The sequence below is a fragment of the Mirounga leonina genome, unplaced genomic scaffold (genome assembly GCF_011800145.1).
Source record: "Mirounga leonina isolate KUSES-001 unplaced genomic scaffold, KU_Mleo_1.0 Mir_200, whole genome shotgun sequence".
NCBI classification, from domain to species: Eukaryota; Metazoa; Chordata; class Mammalia; order Carnivora; family Phocidae; genus Mirounga; species Mirounga leonina.
This window is the reverse complement of record NW_023270503.1, coordinates 21263473-21283745: the sequence shown is the minus strand read 5'-3', so window position 1 is coordinate 21283745 and position 20273 is coordinate 21263473. Positions and strand designations below refer to the sequence as shown.

The window sequence follows — 20273 nt, the reverse complement described above, 5'->3', positions numbered from 1 at the left end:
CTCGCAGTGACACGCAAGCTGAGGTATTTGGATGGACAGCAGTTAATTATGGGCTTATTCTGTGTCAAGGCTGTTCTAAGAACTGTACATACATGAATTTATAGACTTCACAACTCTTAGGAGATTGGTACTGGTATCCCTATTTTACAGCTGAGGAAACGGAGTCAAGTTACAGAATTCACAAGGATGGTTTCAGTGGAAGCAGCTGGCTTCCGACCCCATGCTCTTGGTTACTGTTTTACTACCTTTACCTAGTTTTCCTTCCAAATGACACCTGAAAATTTTGAGTTCGTAGGGTACCTGAAATCAAATTTGGAGCGGGGAAAGGCGAGAAGAAGGGTGTGAACTTCGGGACTTAATTCGGTAGAACTGAACGAGAAAGGGTGGACTATGGTGAGATTAAAGTTACTGCCTCTGGAGTAAGGTTGGATTTTGGACCTCATCCTATCTCCCAGGTAGCTGTGTGAATGTGGACAACTTCAGAACCTTTTATGTTTTCCATAAAATTTTTGGAGTACATATTAAATACATTATTTAAATGCCATAGCCTCAGTTAACAGTTTGCAAGAGGAAATCCTTTACTGTTGTCCCCTGAGCTCAAGTTTTCCCAAGGGGCATGTAATGGTTTCAAGAATAGTATGTGTATCTCAAAGCTCATAGGACTGTAAATGAGAGCTAAGCTGGGAATTCCCACGTACTAGGCAACCGTTCAAGCCATGTAAGGTAGAAAGCAGGGCAGAAGTTAGGTTCGGCTTTTTTTCTTGCAGTCTGTTATATTTTTCTAAAGTGTGATGATGAAATTAACCCCAGAAGACCCAACCCATCTGTTATCTTACATCCATAAAATTCTCTACAAACTTTTTTTTTTTTTTTTAAGGTTTTACTTTATTTGACAGACACAGCGAGAGAGGGAACACAAGCAGGGTGAGTGGGAGAGGGAGAAGCAGGCTTCCCGCTGAGCAGGGAGCCCCATACGGGGCTCTATCCCAGGACCCCGGGATCATGACCTGAGTCAAAGGCGGATGCTTAACGACTGAGCCATCCCAGGCGCCCCTCTACAAACTTTTTTTAGTAAAAACTGAAAAATTTACTAAGGACTTAGTTGTTGGTAAAGGGGGTATCTTGCATTTCCTCTTCACGGAAACAGCAAGAGGCAGCCGGGATCATTTATTTACATCCTATGAATTTTGTCTGCTATTGAGATTAATGGAGCTTAAAAAAAAAAGTCGCCCAGCAAGCACGCCAACCCTGAAACCCCAGGTTGTAGCTACAGGAAGGACTCTCCCCACCTGTGGCCCGCACTCCCCGCTGCCTGTGCTGTGGCTTGGCCATTTACCTTTGTGAAATCTTGGCTCAGACGCAGCCATGTCCACGCCATACCTGGGGCCTAGGGCCCCCTCCGCGGTTCCTCCTTGTCAGCCAGTAGCAAACGTGCCTGCTTTTCCCTCAGGTCACAGGTCCTGTGAGGAAGGAACCCACCTGGCTTTCTCGGGGGCTTGTGATTGCTTATAGAAGGCGTCCAATATCTGAATAAAAAAGGAAACCCCTCAAAGACCAAAGCGTATTAAAGAATTGCTCCAATACAACTTAACTTTAACGTTTTATTTTGTGTAAAAAAGGGCAAATTTTAGTGAATTATTTTCATCTTGTACACAAAGTTATAATTTTAATGCTTTTCACATCCATGCTGAAAATTTGCAGTTTGGTAAAAATGAAAGGAACATAAGTTTCTCTGAAGGAATTTTTCACGCCATTATATACACTTCATGAGAAAGTCTCAAATACTTTCTCAGTGATCACAAGTTACCAAGAAAATAAAAGATTAAATTTGTACAGATATTGATCTATATATCAAATACATACAGAAATGATGTAAAAACCTTATGCAGTTTACTTTGACCTCTGTCCTCAAAAGATTTGCCCAGGGACAGATGCTTTTCTTTTGTATAAATGACTGTGGCTTTATTTAAAATATGAAAATCAAAGGAAGCAACCCCGTTTCATCACAGTATTTTTAAAATCCCTTCCCAATAGTAAAGGATCATTACCAAATATATAGCACCATAATACAAGTATTGATGGGAGAGGGTATTCACATCACGCAAAATTAATATAATAAAAACAAACAAACACTGAAAACCCGTGTTAGTATCCGTAGAATAACAAGTTGATAACAGCTTTAGCTTTCCTCATACACAGCAAGGAAAAGGTTAAAGAGTTTAAACTACCCAAAATCCCCAAATAATCCTAACAGGAAAAAAATGAAAACAAACCCAAGGTCAGCAGTACAGTTTGAACCGTAGAAGAGAATGGGGCTATTGGGTTGTACAGCTGGAGTTATGGCTAAGACATCAATCTCCTCTGCACTAACTTTTCTGTTCATCAGCAGCAGGAGTTAAGAGCCTGAACAACGAGGAGGGCTTCAGACTGTTTAGACCGTAGGAAGTCCTTGCCAACCTTTAACTGTTGGGCATGGGATCGAGACGAGAAATACTTCACACGAACAGGTGGGACATTCGAAAACGCTCAGAGCCTGGTTTTGCTGTGTGACTGGAAGCTTCTAAGACCTGGCTACAAATGAACATTGTGCACAGAACTAATTACCAGGCTCCAAATCAAATCCTTCCTGGTTTACTCAGTTCCCCAAAGGGCCCCTAAGCCCCAGGTATGGCCAAGCACGCCCTGCAGCTCCTGTCATGGAACCAGAGCCTGAGAATGAAGACCGTGGTAAGCCCTGCTGTGAAAGTCTTCTAGGCTTTTCGCTTACGGGAAGATTCTTAAAAGTCAAAGATTTGGGAAGTGTGAGGATGTCACATTTACAGTAGGTCCCTCTCAGTAAGGTTGTTTAAGATAAATATCCAGTAATTTAACAGCTGAATTCACATATATTTGACACATGAGAATCAACCTGGCGTTGATATGATCTGCATTTATGCCCCTAAAGAGTCAGTATTAAGAAATGTTGACATGCGATTCCATACATTCTTACACTATAAAGTAACAAATTTTACTTCCAGTAGCAACTACAAAACCTTATGTTATTAACCCCTCTTGCATAGAATGAGGTAAACCTGTGTGTATTACCAATGCTATTATTCCCCAAAGTAGAGCAATATTTTAGAAAATAAATTGCTGGTTTTTAATGTTCTATGCATTTTAAAATTCAAACAAAAATCTTACCTAAAGTGGTCTCCTGGGGCTTTCCATTACCATTTTTTTTTTTTTAAAGCATTCCATAGGCTGAAGGACTTTAGAGGTTAATCATTTTGATTAATTTCTAATTAGCCCTACCTATATTCCAGAGGAGATGGCCAATGTTACCACTCTGAAGAGGCCAGGCTAAGACCCAGAAGCACTTCTAGAACAGATGCAATTAATTCCTGAGAGTTTAGTTTATGAACCTCACTGGTAAACGCTAGAGCTCTCTCATTCAGTCACAACTCAGAAAGTTAGAATGCAGAGAGCAAACCTTTCACCAATTTACCCTTGTATCCTTTTTTTAAAGGAAGCCATGTGAATTTTAAAGTAGGGAATGTTTGAAATGGTCCAAATCAGTTATTACTGTTAAAATTAATTTTGAATACAATTAAAAGACAATTCATACTATATATATATATATTTATATATATGGAATTTTAAGAAAATTAAATTCTCTTTCAAATTAGGTTTTTTTTTTTTTTTTTTTAAACAAATCCAGGATAGTTAAAAGCAGAGCTGGAATGATTTTGAATTCTAAACTGATTTTTGGCTTTAAACAACTTTTGATTTGATTCTACTGGTAATACAGAAGAACATCTGTTTTGGGGTGTGGTTATACTAAGTATTATCTAACAGATGGAGGGAAATGGCAGGGAACTCATCAGAATCCCTCTCGTGGGGTATCTTCTAGTAAGGAAAAGAAAATGAACGAAGGACAATATTGCATTTTCCCCAACCCCTCAACGTGTAGACTGAAATCCTGTTTATCTTGTCAACCATTCCAGTTTAACACTTTAGTGTTAGGATAATTTTAATCATTTTTTAATTAAAAGAGAACATATAAAAGTATCCAGAGTTCTTCCAGTTTCATATAGAACTCCAAATAAATTTTCACAGAATGAAAAACATTTCTGTACAAACATTTAAAATGGGCTGCAATAAAATGCCAACAAGCAGAATTAATTACCCCTTCCATGATCTATGTGGTGATGAACCCTCCACGAGGGGGGAGGGGTTCAGTTGCATATTTCTGCAGCAAAGGAAGCTGGAGATGTGACTGGCCTAACTTCTAAAATCCCAAAATCTCCCAACAGGTACCAAAAAGGTTCATTTGTAATGACAGTTCATTTGCATTTACAACTATATCCTTCTTAAATCATTTCCTTCAATCCTGCTACCTAAACTTTAATCTTACCAAAAAGTTAGAATTTCAGTTGTTAACAATGCACATAAATCCAAACTTGGAAAATATTACAAAATTCTTTCAAAAGCTTCAAATACAACACAAAAATTGTCCATCTTTATAAATTGAAAAATTTCCCCCCACGACTAAAATAGTTTCCCCACCCACCTGAAAAATCTGGAACTGAAATTTTCTATGTTTAGCAAAATGTCCCAGTAGAAGAGTCCCGCTGTACAGCTCGAGTGATTATAAACCAGTCCCGCCCTCCACTGCAGCGCCCTCTCAGGGCTCTTGTTTGATGTAGAAGCTGGCAGAGCCATTGCTTTCCTGATCAGATGCTCCTTGGAGGAAATTATAATCCTCTCCGTCTATCAACTCCTCCTTCAGCTGCAATGTCGTCACTGCAGGAAAGAGATAAATGTATGGGCTGTTATTAAGCCTTTCTGGAGTATTCAGATTACTTTCAATCGTCAGCTTCCAACAACTTTACCAGGAAGACTTCATGTCTTCAGTGACTCTTAAAAATTAACCCCCTGAAGTATGAACATTTAGTTCATTTTAATTTTCAAAGCGTATCAGCAGGTAAGGAAAGTTCCATAAAGAACAGTAAGATCCTGCATGCTGGACACTGCACGATGGACATCTTCAATGAAATGGTCAAGGTAATGGTGAGCACTAATTTGGCAAGAATAGTTAGAATTTTTCTTATAGTATTCACTTTTATGTCAAGGTCTATGTAACAACGACCTATTTCTCACACGATTCTGAACTATAATATTTAAAATAAGTAACAACACAATAAACAGGACTTCGATATAATCTTACTATTTCCAAGGAGTACCTTTATTAAGAAGATTCCCTGTAGAAAAAAGACATAAATCTGATAATCTTAAAATAGTACTATAAATAATACAAAGTATTCTATCATCTATAAGATGGGTATTATGTATATACAAAATTTACATATTTGTAAAAACAAATGATAAATCTGATATTAGATAAACACCTATGTTAAACTTAAAATCATGGAAAACTTGAGTAATCATTTTAGGTAAAATAAAACTACTGATGTCGGCAATGTGAAAATCACTGGTGCAAAAGAGCCAACATTGCCAGGGGCAACACCGGACAGCAGTACCGGGGGAGTCCTTACCTGAGGACTTCCTTTTTTTATTTAAAAAAAAATTTTTTTTTTTTTTTAAATTTTAAGTAGGCTCCACACCCCACAGGGGGCTTGAACTCAGGACCCTGAGCTTAAGAATCGCATGCTCTACCGACTGAGCCAGCCAGGCACCCCTGATGACTTCCTTTTTAATGAAAACCAACCAACAGTATAGACAGTCCTCAATTTATAAATAGGTCCAGTAGGTCTTTATTTCTGTGGACAACTGTTTTTCAGTTTCTAGTATTTTCAGTGGGGTTAGATTTCTTGACAGCCACTGAAGTCGTGCTAGTCAGAATCCTTAGGGACAGGAGGGAGGGCTCTTCCTAAGCATGGGCAAGGATGAAGAGAAAGAAAAATTTTTTCTTTGCTGGGCCCAGCAGTGGTCTTGGGCAAAAACCTTAGGTTGTTTAATTCTAAGATTTTCCTATCTCTTTATACTTCCCTACTTTTTAAATTAAAATGATCTCAGCGAGGGGCTAAAAACTAGTCTTAGTGACTACCAACCTCTCAGAGATGTGTCCAGGTTTCTTAAGGTGTTACCGTTTAACCAAAATTGAGCTGGTCAAATTCCAAATAATAGAAAAGGATGGGTGATGTTGTATGCCAACAGTAATACTGACTGGGATCTAATCCCATGGTGAGCAGTGCTAGTTTTCTTCTCCAATTCCGTCAGCACACAGATGTGTCACATCAGAAGTCACAAACTGTGTCCTTCCCACTCCCTCGCCTGCATCCAATGGTTCTTTTGAATTTGACGGAATATTCTGAAACAAGAGACTTCACCTAAGACCCGGGAAAGCAGGGAGACTTGGCAACAGGAGGCCAGCAATCTCTGGGGGCTGTGATCAGTGGGAACTCCCCGGCTGCTACGCTCTGTAGCCGGGCAGCCCGAGCCTCCCTCTGCCACGGTGCCTGCCACCAACGAGCACGTGCAACATGTGACTCCCACTCCTGCCGGGGTGCTACTCCTCCCTGAGGGGACTGGTCCGCTTCCTGCAGGCACCAGCTCCAAACAAAAAGTGCAAACTTTTTGTTTCTTCCATTATGGAACTTTTCATTACAATCGGAAAGAGAGGATGCGCACATATATGGAATGTAAATTGGGAACTGCTTATATAGAAAAAAAGGTCAATTTATGGGAAGAATCAAAGATGAATAGGAAGCCAACTAAGTTTTCATGAAGCACTAACTAGACAGTGTCACCATGTGGAACAATATTAAAATGGTTACACTTTTATTTTTAAAGGTTTTATTTATTTATTTTTCGAGAGAGTGAGTGCGCGTGCACATGCACACACAAGCAGTGGGGAGGGACAGAGCAAGAAGCAGGCTCCCTGCTGAGCAGGGAGCCCGATGTGGGGCTCCATCCCAAGACCCTGGGATCATGACCTGACCCAAAGGCTGGCAATTAACGACTGCGCCACCCAGGCGCCCTAGAATGGTTATGCTTTTAAAGTCAAATAGTACAGTCATAGAAAAATATTTTCTTTCCTGATCTTAGTTACAAAAGATTAGTTCCAAAAATAGTGGTCTTTGGTGCACCTGGCTGGCTCAGTCTGCAGAGCATGCGACTCTTGATCTCAGGGTTGTGAGTTCAAGCCCTACGTTGGGTGTAGAGAGTACTTAAAAAAAAAAAAAAAAAATCTTAAAAAAAAAAATAGTGGTCTTTGACATCTTATTTAATAATATACAGAATAATCTTTTGAGAGATGTCAATTCATTTCATTTTACTTTGGTACTTGTTTTGGTAATGGGTGTTAAAAAACTTCATAGCCCAAAGACAGAAAAGCGAATACACTATGCCTGTAATAATAGCAAAACAAACACGGATCAGGCTGTTGGAAGTCAAAGCAAACAAGACTGTGCAGTTCTTTTCTTTATAAAAAAAATTACTTAATATAATTAAAAATGCTTTTATGGAGTGTGAGTATCAAGTATATAATAGTTATCCTTCAAATCTAACCAACACACATTAATTGTTAGGACATTTGAACAATACCGTGAAAATAAAACATGGAAAAGAAAAACCTTCAGTTTCATTAAAGGTGCAGTACCCACGATAAAAGGTTGGTTGAAACCGTATCTTGTCATAGGATGGTCAGATGGCTACAGGAATGAGAAAAGAACTCCCATGCTTCAAGACCAAACATGTCCCATTCAAACCGATGTTGTTTTGTTTTGTTTTTTGAAATGTAAGAAAGGTAAGTTGAGATTCTAAACCGTTCCGAAACTATTTGCATTTACTATTAACAACGAATTTCTGGATTATGCTTCTATGCATCTTAAAATATGGAAACAACGTGCTTAAAAAAAAGTAACTCAAGATAAAGGTGAAACGTTCACTCAGATGTGGAATGCTTCCATGCAAAGTTTCACTGTATTTCATGGAATCTAAAATAAAGCCTGTCTGGTATCTTCACGCTAATGAATGATGGATGAAATCAAATAGACCCTGTGGCCAAACGTCACCTTCCATGCAAGTGCATTTTCTGAGCTCCGTTTTAAAAAGGAAGTCACTTTGTGGACTAATCAGTAACATTTCCGGGGGTTAAACTAATGGAAATCATATTTTCCTAGCTGGGGAAGTCCATAAATAAATTCTCAGTGGCTAATCTAACTGCAGCTTTCAGGTAGTTAACACAGGAATGCAGTCCTCACACCGTTTCAGCAGAGTAAGATCACACCACATCCCACGAGATGTGCCCCCAGCTGAGAAGACACTGCAGACTCTGGTGGAGATCGTGTGTCACGCAGGAGACCCCCTGGTTTCTGTCCCATGCGTCTACTCTGAGTTCTTAGGTTTTGCCAATCCTAGAAGTTCTATTTTACATGAATCAGTAACCTCTCACAGAACACGACACACACCTTCTAAATTAGTCCAATGCTTAAAGAAAACACCTAAAATCCAATAAAAATTCAAACATATTCAGAGCTCACAATATCTACAGTTAATGACTTAGATTAAAGAAGACTATGTCATAAATAACAAGTACAAAAACAAAGTCAAAGAGACAAGAAAAGAAATTGAAATGTTTAGACTTTGAACGTTTTTCCACTAAAGACCAGATAAACTTAGATTTGCAGTCCTAACCTATTTTTTATACAAAAAAGGCATAGTAATTTCCTCTAGATATAAGGATATCAGAGTGATCTACACAGAGACGGACTAGGGAGGATGAAGATAACCTAATACACCGGTAGGGAGGCAAAAGCTAAAGAACATATCTTAAAAGGCACCCCCCCAAAAAAACCAGCCAAAAACCCCCCACAAAAACCAACCCCCCCCAAAACTTCAGGTATAAAGACATTATCAAACAGAGAAAGAAGAAGAAAACAGAGCTAGGTATTAAGTCCCCATCAGGGTTTTCAACACACAAAAGGCATTGTGAAGACTACCGATTAAATAAAACCACCGAGTTGAAAAGTAATAGCTAGGATAACGGCAGAACACACGCCGAGGCCTGTAGGACTCTGGCTGCGAACCTGTCTCTCCGTACTCATGTCTGAGGTTCATCACATGCAAGCGAAGCCTTTCTGATACTCCAGGATAATACGTTTGCTCTCAGCAATTACAAAAGGCAAAACCTTTTGCAGTTTTCCTTACAACCTACTAGCTTGGCCAAACCAATTAAATTCAAATTAAATGTCACTTCAGAAACATGAAGTTATGGGAATGAATTTTACTCAAATTCAACACCAAAATTATACAAGTACTTATCTCCAAGTTCATGTTATTCAACTACAATGGTGGTAACAGTGTTACCACAACCTGAATTCCATAGGAACGCAAAACACATCCTTCCTAGTGAGTGAGAGACACTGTGGAATGCTATGAGCAAAGCCTCATCTTTGGGTCTGATTAATCAGGCTGATCCCTAATGGTGTATTTCTCCCCCAGGTCAAACCACATGGAATTCTGCGATGGAAAATGTTCAACTATTTTAATGAAACCATGAAACAGTACAAATTGTCTCACAATTCCATCAACTGAAATGATGAGCTTTACCCTAATGTGAGGCTCAGAAGCGGTTTAAAAGAAAATAAAACTCCCTCCCTGATGATTCAACTTTAGTGAAGTGACTACCAAGGACTAGTGAAGATGAAGTTTTTAGTTGAAAGACAAAGAAAAATTTAATGAGTCAGCATCTGTCATGCCAGACCATGCTTTGTCTCCCACCGCCCTGCCCAGACTTTCACCCCCTGTAGTACCTGAGGTGCTGATGTGACTATTACCTGTTTTGAGGCTGGGACTGAACTCTCGGCTAGTGCTGGGAGGTGGGAAGGCCTCCGGGGCTGTCTGTGCTGGAAGGGTTCGATATGGAGGAGGAGTCAACTCTTCGTCACCAGAGAAGCTCCTCCGCACCCCACCTGTCATGGGCAGGCTCGACAAACTGACAGGCTTCTTCCCAATTGGCATCTTCCTCTCTAAATATCAAGTCAAACTAAAGTAAGCTTTTACTTACATGTGTGGTAAGAAAAGTGCATTATAACTAGGAAAGACTGTGTTGCATAGGATACTCTGAAAAGAGAACCAACTATGCAAGGTCTGTATTTCTGAAAACAAGGAGTGTGAGTGTGTGTACGTGTGGGGGTGTATGTTCCAGGTGAATGATAGGGGGGATTATTTCTGGTCTCTTGAGAGCCTGGTAATCCTGGTTCCTGACTCTTAAATCAATTTAAAATACAACAAAGCAGGGCACCTGGCTGGTCCAATCAGTGGAGCATACGACTCTTGATCTCGGTGCTGTGAGTTGGAGCCCCACGTGGGGTGTAGAGATTACTTAAAAATAAAATCTTAAAAAAATAAAATGAAATAAAATACAACAAAGCATTTTCAAGCCCAGCTAATATCTTTAAAATTGTCATTCTGGGGGCACCTGGGTGGCTCAGTCGTTAAGCGTCTGCCTTCGGCTCAGGTCACGATCCCAGGGTCCTGGGATCAAGCCCCGCATCGGGCTCCCTGCTCAGCGGGAAGCCTGCTTCTCCCTCTCCCACTCCCCCTGCTTGTGTTCCCTCTCTCGCTGTGTCTCTCTCTGTCAAATAAAAAAAAAAAATAGTCATTCTGAAAAAAAAAAAAAAAAAATACAACAAAGCAAAATGAACTACTAGAACATTTAGTGTGGAGAATAGCTGGCTAACTTCCTTCAAGAAAATTTTACCTTGAGGGGGGTTGAAAATCCAATGGAAGAGAGAAAAGATTTTATTTATTATTTTTTTTTAAAGAAATTTTAAAAAAATATTTAATTATTTAATTTGAGAGAGAGAGAGAGAGAAACAGCATGAGAGGGAAGAGGGTCGGAGGGAGAAGCAGGCTCCCCGCCGAGCAGGGAGCCCGATGTGGGACTCGATCCCAGGACTCCGGGATCATGACCTGAGCCGAAGGCAGTCGCTTAACCAACTGAGCCACCCAGGCGCCCAAGCATTTCTAAAATTTAAAGCTTATTGCCTGCAAGTACTTAAGCAATCTAATTTCTTTTGAAACACGTTTTGGTTATAGTTTCATAGGTAAACATAAGCCTTCAGAGACTTATATGATGCTTTCACCAGCAAAAAGTACTCTAAACTTTGCAAATACTGAACCAACATACTGCATTAGTCAGTTGAAAGCTGAAGGATACTTACATATCTCTGGGACTATAAATTATATCTGTTTTATATAATTATATATGTTTTCTTCCAGACTATACAAATGACCAAGGCAAGAGCAATCAGAAATTATGCTTCATGAAATCAGGACTAAAAGATAAATCTAAGTCAGACAGTATTCCTATGTAAAATGGTCTGGAGACTAAGCTAGTAGTGAGTACATGTTCAACGCTCAACCGACAAACCCAAATCACGTGCAGCAAATCATTTAGACTTTTCCTAATGTATGACACACTCAGAGGTAAAAATCCAAGGAGGATCTCCAACTCTCTACTACTTCTAATAGCCCCTGAAGATGGTTCAGAAATTAGTGTGCTGGGTTTCCTGCTCCAGAAACCTCGAAAAAAATACGGCTTTTCAGATTGGACAGACCACATGCATACAACTGTCTATCTGATCCTCTTGGCAGAACATTATCATTACTCAAAAGCACTCGTTAATAGTTATCCCTTTATAGCATGAACACAGATCTCTGCAAAACAAGCTAGAACAATGAAGCCCATCAACTATTTCTGTTAAAAAAAAAAACAAAAACCACAAAGCAACCAAACAAAAAAACAACACTACCAAAGAACACACCAATGGATGATTTTGGGTACAAAAAGACTGAAGAGCTAGAAGATGAAAAAACCATTGAGCCAGAATATAATAATCTGTAGGCAAACTTAAAAGAGTTTGTGGCTGATCTGCTAACAATACTGCATGCAATGGATAAATCAGGTTTATAAGAAATTCCTTCATATTTGGGCAAGTCAAGTCTTATAGGAAAAAGGTCTCATGAACTATGTAATGAGCAATACAGAAACAGTAAAAGGAACGGGGAGTTACAATGAAGACGGCTGCTTCTTCACTCACACAGCACTACAATTCCTTAACCTCAATTCCAAAATTCACAGTTTTCCTGTAAAACTTTGGCAACAAAACCAGATCTCACTTGGTGATACTATTTATAATCTTAATTTGGCCCATTTAATACAAACATTTACATATATTTTGCTTCAGAAAACGTGCTAGAGTCTGCAAGGGGTGTTACATAGTATATGCCACACCTACTATACTTCTTTTCTAAAATCCGAAAAGTTCTGAATCCCAAAACACATCTGGTCCCAAGGGTTTCTAATAAGGGACTGTGGGCTCATAGTCCTTTTCCTTCCTATGTCCAAAGGACAATTTAAAGGCATGAGATGATGATGCCATAATAGTAAGAGCTATTACAACGTTACAGTTAAAGAACATGATAAATTTACAGCTAAACTCATTTTCCCAGCTAATCCAGAAATGTGGTACTATTAAACGTCACTAAAAACTGGCACATGGATATTATCACCTCATTAGTTTCGTACTTCTTCCCATGTCCCTGGCCCATAAATTCAAAATCGTTAAACCCCTTAAGCTGGAAATAAACCCAGAGAAGTCACATTGAGGGAGGCATGTGAATTGTGTACTCAATGCTCAGGAATTATTTCTAAAAAATACGTCATGGAGTAATCAATGTTCTTAATTCAACACCTTGGAAAGAAAATTCTGAACCTCGGTCTTGTCCAATAGAAAGTGAAAAGACAGGCTAATGCATCTTGTGCTCTCCAACCTCACAGAAAGCTTAGTGATCACGTGTGCTATGGTTAGTCCACTGACAAAGCCGTCATGTGGATTCTTCCTCCTCATTTCCAGCTACATGGGGATTGCTTTGAGCTGCCTGTTTGGCAATGTTCTCTAAAGTTCTTTCAGGTGAGTATCAAACCTGGCAAGCAGCTAGTGGGCAAAAGAACTCTGGACAAACGGGAGGCCTACGCCTCTGATATAAAAGAGAGGGCGAGAGAAAGGCCTGGAGGTTATCAGTGTTGAGGCTGACGTAGTTTCATGCTGGGAGGACACGAGAGCACCACGGCAGGGGCTGGTAGAAGTTTTTAGTCCCCCAGTGGGAAAAAAAAACTATGAACAAATGACTGTAATCAGAAAGTAAGGATATATTTGATTCTTCATGCTGCTTCAGTCTCTTGGTTGGTAATGAGACAGATTAACACTTATTTAAACATATGGCAAGTCAGCTGGAACAATCTGTTTTAGTTTTAACCCTCAAATGTACTTTTCACTTTTAAAAGTACCTTTATATAAAAATAATCTTATCTCAGAATGAAATATTCCACAAGTGTCATGAAGAGAAAAACCTGTGGCTTCCTATGTGTGTGGGGGGGAAGATTTTAAAAGAATCAAAATAGAGCTATCAATACATCCTATATTATTTTGGCTATTAATGCCAATAGCCATTCATTGTTAGGTTAAAAAAGAGTATAGAAAGGATATTTAGAAAAAAAATTTTAAGCTTGACTTTGTTAGCCATCAACTTGAATTTCTTATAAATATCATCCTAGAAAGAGAGTTTTGGTTTATAAGAAGGATGGGTTTCTTAAGCTCTAAGTCTGTTGTAAATATCAAGTACTTCCCTTTTTAAAGTTTTATAAAAAAGATTTAAAAAAGAATTGATTTTCAGTAGGTTTATCTATCATTTCAAGAACTATTTGTACTCTCTTCTTTACCATACATGTTTTACAATATTATGGCGATCATTTGTCCTGTCCACTAACATGTAAGTGTTTCTCCTTATTGAGAAGGCTTGCCTTTTATGGTATACTGCACCTTTAAGCAAAATACATACTGCACAGTCATTGGCTCTCACAAGGGGTATTAGTTTCTGTGCAAGAATACTGTGACCCCAATTGGTTAACAACTTAGGAAATGTATATAAACACCATGTGGTGACCCACTTTTCTTATGTCCTTTGTATTGCTGGGACTTAGCCTTTTTCTTCTGTTTTGATGAACCTGATTGGCTTTCTCTTGATGCTGAAAAATAAAAGGGAAAATTGGTACCAGATAAACATTGTGAGCACACAACTCTAGATACACCTTAGATGAATTATATTTACCAAGACCATTATGCTTATAAAAGTACATGACGCTTTGAAAATAAGGGTGCTTGTTCCTGTAAAACCCATGATACCAGACAGATTCCACTATTCATTCAATAAGCACTTATTATATACAAATACATTTTAGCCTATCACATTTCAAACTCATTAAAACAAGTCTAGTTCCATTTGGAGGGTGCTCTTACTGTGGTGTTTCTGCCTAGAGTCATTATGTAACTGACTACTGGGTTCACACTGCTGTGGTACTCATGGTCTGAGTCTGTGATAGTGTTGTTGAGTCTTAAGATCTTACCTGGCAACCAATCAGACAAAGGTATATTCTTGTCCTGTGAGCTCACAAGATGACTTATGTGAAACAGTCCTCTGGAGAATTGCTGATTTTTACAAAAGGACACCTTTTCTGTATACCAACTTACACTGTGATGCCGGAGGCTGTAGCTGATATCCAGTTAACTGACACCACCCTACAGGATAGAGGTCAGGGGACTCACAGTCTACCCACTGATCATACTCTTCTTCCCATCCGTCAAAATGTATCCTCAAGAGACGATGAATAATTCGAGTTACTGTGGCTACACATATTAACCGTGGCTCCATGAGATCTACTGCTTCTAATTTCATTCCTACACGAAATCCGTGATTTGGAACATCCTGACAGAGAAGCAAAACATTACCACTGGTGAAAAGAAGAAGGCATGAGTCCACTATCACCGAGAAAGGAAAAAAAAAGAAGCAATGTAACCAAATAACCTAATTTAAACCAAAAAAAAAAAAAAAAAAAAATCACAAACAATTCTTTAATTATTAAAACATATGAAGGTGAAGTATTTAAGAACTAGTTAGGAAATGTGTTCATTTCTATTTTACTCAGATTAAAAACGAAGCAAAGTCTGAAAACAAGCTTCAAAATCTAGGTAAAGAAAATACATTGTTTTATTACTATATATTTATTTATATTAATCTCCATTAAGAAATTCTAATATAAAGCCAAGACATTTTGATCAACAATGATTTGCATCTGTGAGGCATCAAAAAAATTCCACATTAACTATTACGCCATTATTTACATTTACCTTATTAAATAGTTTTACTGGTGCTGCAATGGAGCCAGTTTCCCTGAGGTAGTCAAACCATTTAAAAGGAAGTTTTGTGTAACCTGAAAAACACACCTGATTTAACTAGCAGTTCATTTAAAATTAGCAAAATAGTAAAATGTAGATAAAAAGTTAACTTAGTACACACTAAGATCTCAGATTTTAGGTTATATAATAAACTTTTAACTCTTGCTCTAATACTGTTGAATGCAATCATCCTTCCATGTTATAAGGATTTTCTTTCGTTTCTAGACAGACACAGGTGCACCTACTTACCTAATGCAAAAGTGTCTCTCTCCTGTCTACCACAAGAATTCCAGACTTTTGCTTTTAAAATCCTAGGCTAGGACAGTCTAGCACTTCATACTTCACAGTGATATTTTTCTTTCTTTGCAAGAAAGAAACCTGGCTGGGCAAATACTATTTTTATAGACCTCTGTTTTTAGATTCCCCCCCTTCTTTTCTTAAGAGAAAAAGCCAAGGCTCTTATACTGAAATTAGGAAAGACACTGGTTAAGCCTTGAGAGTTATTTAAGGGTATGCCTTTTTTTTTTTTTTTTTAAGCCACATGATACTCTAAAGATGGAAACTTGCTTTCCCTCAAAGGCTTTAGCCTGTATCTATTTTTAACAAAAGTTTATGTGTGCAATTACCTACATCACCATCTCATTAGGGCTTAAAGAATACCAATTCATATTATAAAATGTACAGATGCTCAGGAAAAATTCTATACTAATATAATTTATTAAAGCTAGCTAAAATACAGTGCTTTATATTTTTAGAGCACCCCACAGCTCTTGTTGTGTATATGTACGTTTATATATACATATGCACATATCAAAGGTGCACACAGCAGAAAATCCAGGGCTGTGTTAAATGATGTAAATAGATACCATGTAAAAAGAAGGCAAGGATGAAGACCCAGTGTACATATTAGGATGAAGTACCTCTAGGTGGAGTAAGTTCAATCATGTTAATTTCACAGAAACCAACAGGGAAAATAGAAGGGGAGGTTGCATGATAACAGAACCAGTCAGATCCATCTGCTGCTTCTGAGCCATCGATCCCAATCATCAGGAATCCATCAGCCAGCACCTTTTAAATTAAGAGAATTCCAAGTATGTGAAATTAGATACCACTAGTATAAATGCGATCCTTTAAATTGACATTCTAAAAGAAAGAAAAATCTATGGCATAAAGGTCTCTTCAAAGTGAAAAATGCTTCTTCACTGAATTATGTCAGTAACTGAAATGATAATGAAAAACCTCCGTAAACTGCAGCGTGTCCAGAACAAAGGCAGGGTTCCACAGAAGTGACTTCAGGGGTCTAGGACAAATAGTGCCTCTGCCAATGGCTAAGGTGCCGGCTGCTGTGGTCCCCATGAAACAGGGCTGAGTGTTCCTCTCCAATTTAACAGTCTCGTCTAGGCAAGGCTCGGAGTCCTGATACTCAGTGTAACTTTACTTCTTTCCTTCTGATTTAGCACACAGAGGAGTTTTTCCAAACCTTTCCCCGGTTTGTCAAGCCTCCGCTTTACCTCTTATGCTACACACATCCACGCTCCCGTATAACAGAAAATAAGGCCTTCCTGCGCAAGGGTCCCCATACTCCTTTCTCTGCACCCCTGACTGCTGTAAGATGTAGTACCCTACCCCCCACAAACTTTTCCATCTTGTCCGATTACCGCTGGTACTTTGCTCCAAAAACACTATTTCTTATACTCTAATGTCTCCCATTTTCCATTACATTAAAAAGATTTACCAATACTTTATTTTGAAACAGTTCACACTTACAGAAAAGGTACAAGAACAGTACAATGAACTCGTAGATACTTCACCCAGAGACCCACTGCCAGGTATAAACTACGTAAGTCTTTGCAGTCTGATTTCTGTCCTGATCCTACTAAAATGCTAAAATCACCAGTGGCCAAGTTTGTCAAACCCACTGCCTTTCCCCCAACATGTACCCTCCTCAAACCTCGGCCTCCCTAAAGTATCCCATACCTGCTCACTACTCTCAACTCTCTGAAACATTTTCTCCCGGACTCTCATTACATTACAGTCTACTGACCTGGTCTCACCTCTCCTGCTTGGTGATGTTCTTGTTGGTGGCGTCCTTTTACCTCCAACCCTTACATTTCTGATCTTGGCCCTTTCCTTCCTGTTTTGGCGATGTCACCTACGCACATTGCTTCAGTAACCGACCTCCATGCCCACAACTCCTCCAGTTTTATTGGGAGCTTGTCTCCCTTGCAGGGTCTTAGTCCTGCCTTTTCCCTGCATGCTAAACAGATCCTCTGAGAGTCCAGGCAGGGTGTCAAAGCCAGCTCTAAAGGTAAGAAAGCACCAGGTCCGAGGACTCCCCCTAAGGGTAGTCCCTCTATCTGTGCCATGAACTCTCTCCTTACTACACTGAGAACTGCTTTCAGGCTTCCTCTCTGGACAGTTCCCATCTTACACTGCTTAACTTTCCTTTGGTATGACCTCTGTTCACACCAGAAAGCTTTTCCAAGCTCAGAGGGCCTGACCAAGTATTCCAAGCTTGCCATGACGGGGTGCCTGGGTGGCTCAGTCGGTTAAGTGTCTGCCTTCAGTTCAGGTCATGATCTCAGGGTCTTGGGATCGAGCCCTGCATTGAGCTCCTGCTCAGTGGGGAGCCTGCTTTGCCATCTCCCGCGGCCGTGCGCCCCCCACCCCATGCTCTCTCTCCCCCCTCCAATAAATCAACAAAATCTTAAAAAAAAAAAAAAAAAAAAAGAACCAAAGCCTGCATGACCTAGTTCCACGTTATCTTTTAGTTTCTATCCCCAAAGTGTCTTTCTCCTAGTTGTTTCTACTACATTGGACATGTACAGTAACTTCCTCTTCAAGCTTAACAGCTCTGCCTACACCTTTGGAAAGGGCTACCCTCACTCACATGAGATTCTTTTCCCCTTTCCTAACTACAGCTGACCAGAGTGGGGACTAATATCTAACCTACAGAGGACCAAGCCAGAGGCTGGGCTCAGCTAGAATCTCTCTCAGGATTAGGATTAACAGACCCTGAGACTGTTGTCAAGTCATGGGCTGGAGCTAGAACTGAAAGCCTATCATACAGAATGGAGCTCGTAGCCACACACGGAGACTGAGTGAGCAGGACTCCGGCCATAAGAGTGAAAGACAAGTGGCAGAGACTCAGAGCAGAGAAGAGGTGGGACAAAGAGGCCCCGAGAGATGGAGAGAATTCCACTGGCTTTCCAGTTCTCATCCTGTGGCCCTGCGTGTCTAGGAGACTGCCTGTCCTTGGGATAACTTTCCTAGAGCGAACTTGAGTGGGTTTCTGTTCCTTATAAAAGAAAAGCCTTGGCCAGAATACTCCGTGCAACCTGTTTTTTTTTTCGGCGGGGGTCGGGAAGGGTAGAGCGAGCACATGCACAGGGAAGGGACGAGGGAGAGGGGAAGAGAATCTTAAGCAGGCTCTACGTGTGGAGCCCGACACGAGACTTGATCTCATGACCCTGAGGATCACGACCTGAATGGAAATCAAGAGTTGGACGGTCAACTGACTAAGCCACCCAGGCGCCCCTCAGTGCAACTTGTTTGATGTGTACTGTGTGAACAACTTGTCTCTTCCAAACCCGGCCTATGCTTTCCTATCTTGATGGTTTTTTTTTTTTTTTTTTAAGAGAGCGAGCGAGCGAGCGAGAAACAGCATGAGAGGGGAGAGGGTCAGAGGGAGAAGCAGGCTCCCCACTGAGCCGGGAGCCCGATGTGGGACTCGATCCCAGAACCCTGGGATCATGACCTGAGCCGAAGGCAGATGCTTAACCATCTGAGCACCCAGGCGCCCCTATCTTGATGTTTTTGTGCACGTTGTCTTTCTACAACAGTTCCCTGCATCTCTGCTGGGCTGTTTTTCCCAACCCTCAAGGTGAAGTTTTCAAATCTCTTCTCTTCTATAAAGCTTTCCCTGATTCCTCTGAGACAATGTGATCTCTCCTTTATTTGAATTCCAACAGTACTGTGTACCCTTAAGTCACAGTCGATCCTGAAACAAACTTCTTTTTATATATCTTACCTTGTTCTACAAGACTATAAGCTTTCTGGAGTCCAAACTAAACCTAGTATGGCAAGTAATAACTAAGTAATTCCTTTATTTTTTATTTTTTTAAAAAGATTTTATTTATTTGACAGAGAGAGAGAGATGGCGAGAGAGGGAACACAAGCAGGGGGAGTGGGAGAGGGAGAAGCAGGCTTCCCATGGAGCAGGGAGCCCGATGCGGGGCTCGATCCCAGGACCCTGGGATCATGACCTGAGCCGAAGGCAGACGCTTAACGACTGAGCCACCCAGGCGCCCCTAACTAATTCCTGAGTGAAGTTTGATGCTATACTCATTGGACCCTTCATTCTCGTTTCATGGAACAGAGCCTGGTACAATGGCACTGGTTCCCAGACCTGACTATCAGAATCACCTAGAGAACTGTATTAATTAATTATTTATTATTTATTTATTTAAAAGATTTTATTTATTTATTTTGACAGAGAGATAGACAGAAGAGCACAAGCAGAGGGAGTGGCAGAGGGAGAGGGAGAAGCAGGCTCTGCACTGAGCAGGGAACCCGATGCGGGACTCGATCCCAGGACCCTGAGATCATGACCTGAGCCGAAGGCAGATGCTTAACCATCTGAGCCACCCAGGCGCCCGAGAACTGTATCTTTTTTAAACAAATACGTTACTGTGTGTAATACTTCTTGTGATTCTGACTGAGTAGGTCTGGAGTAGGTCATGGAAATCTGTTTTATTTTTATTTATGTATTTATTTAGTTTTAAAGGTAATCTTTTTTTTTTTTTTTTTAGATTTTTATTTATTTGAGAGAGGGAGAGTGTGTGCGTGCGGGGGGCGAGGCAGAGGCAGAGAATCTCAAGCTGACTCTGTGCTGAGCACGGAGCCTGACATGACCCTGAGATCATGGTCTCTGAATCTCATGACCCTGAGATCATGGTCTGAACTGAAACCAAGAGTTGGGACACTTAACCAGCTGAGCCACCCAGGCGCCCCAGAAATCTGTTTTAAATC

The 20273-nt window shown here is 40.1% G+C and overlaps 1 protein-coding gene across 10 annotated transcripts in view; it reads right to left on the bottom strand.

Annotated features, from left to right (window-relative positions):
• Window positions 1–1508: 1508 nt before the first annotated feature.
• The window catches only part of MBTD1 (mbt domain containing 1), a 73273-nt gene continuing 54508 nt past the window's right edge, over window positions 1509–20273 (bottom strand). For 9 of the 10 annotated variants that reach the window (XM_035026808.1, XM_035026809.1, XM_035026807.1 and 6 more), the window contains 5 exons: window positions 16163–16310; window positions 15195–15277; window positions 14538–14772; window positions 13958–14035; window positions 1588–4782 (listed from right to left, as the gene is read on the bottom strand). In XM_035026808.1, coding sequence (XP_034882699.1) covers window positions 4664–4782; window positions 13958–14035; window positions 14538–14772; window positions 15195–15277; window positions 16163–16310 — 663 coding nt within the window. In that variant the 3' untranslated portion in view covers window positions 1588–4663. Of the gene's footprint in view, window positions 1527–1587; window positions 4783–13957; window positions 14036–14537; window positions 14773–15194; window positions 15278–16162; window positions 16311–20273 lie in introns of those variants that run through there. The other variant, XR_004683195.1, reaches the window with a different exon arrangement.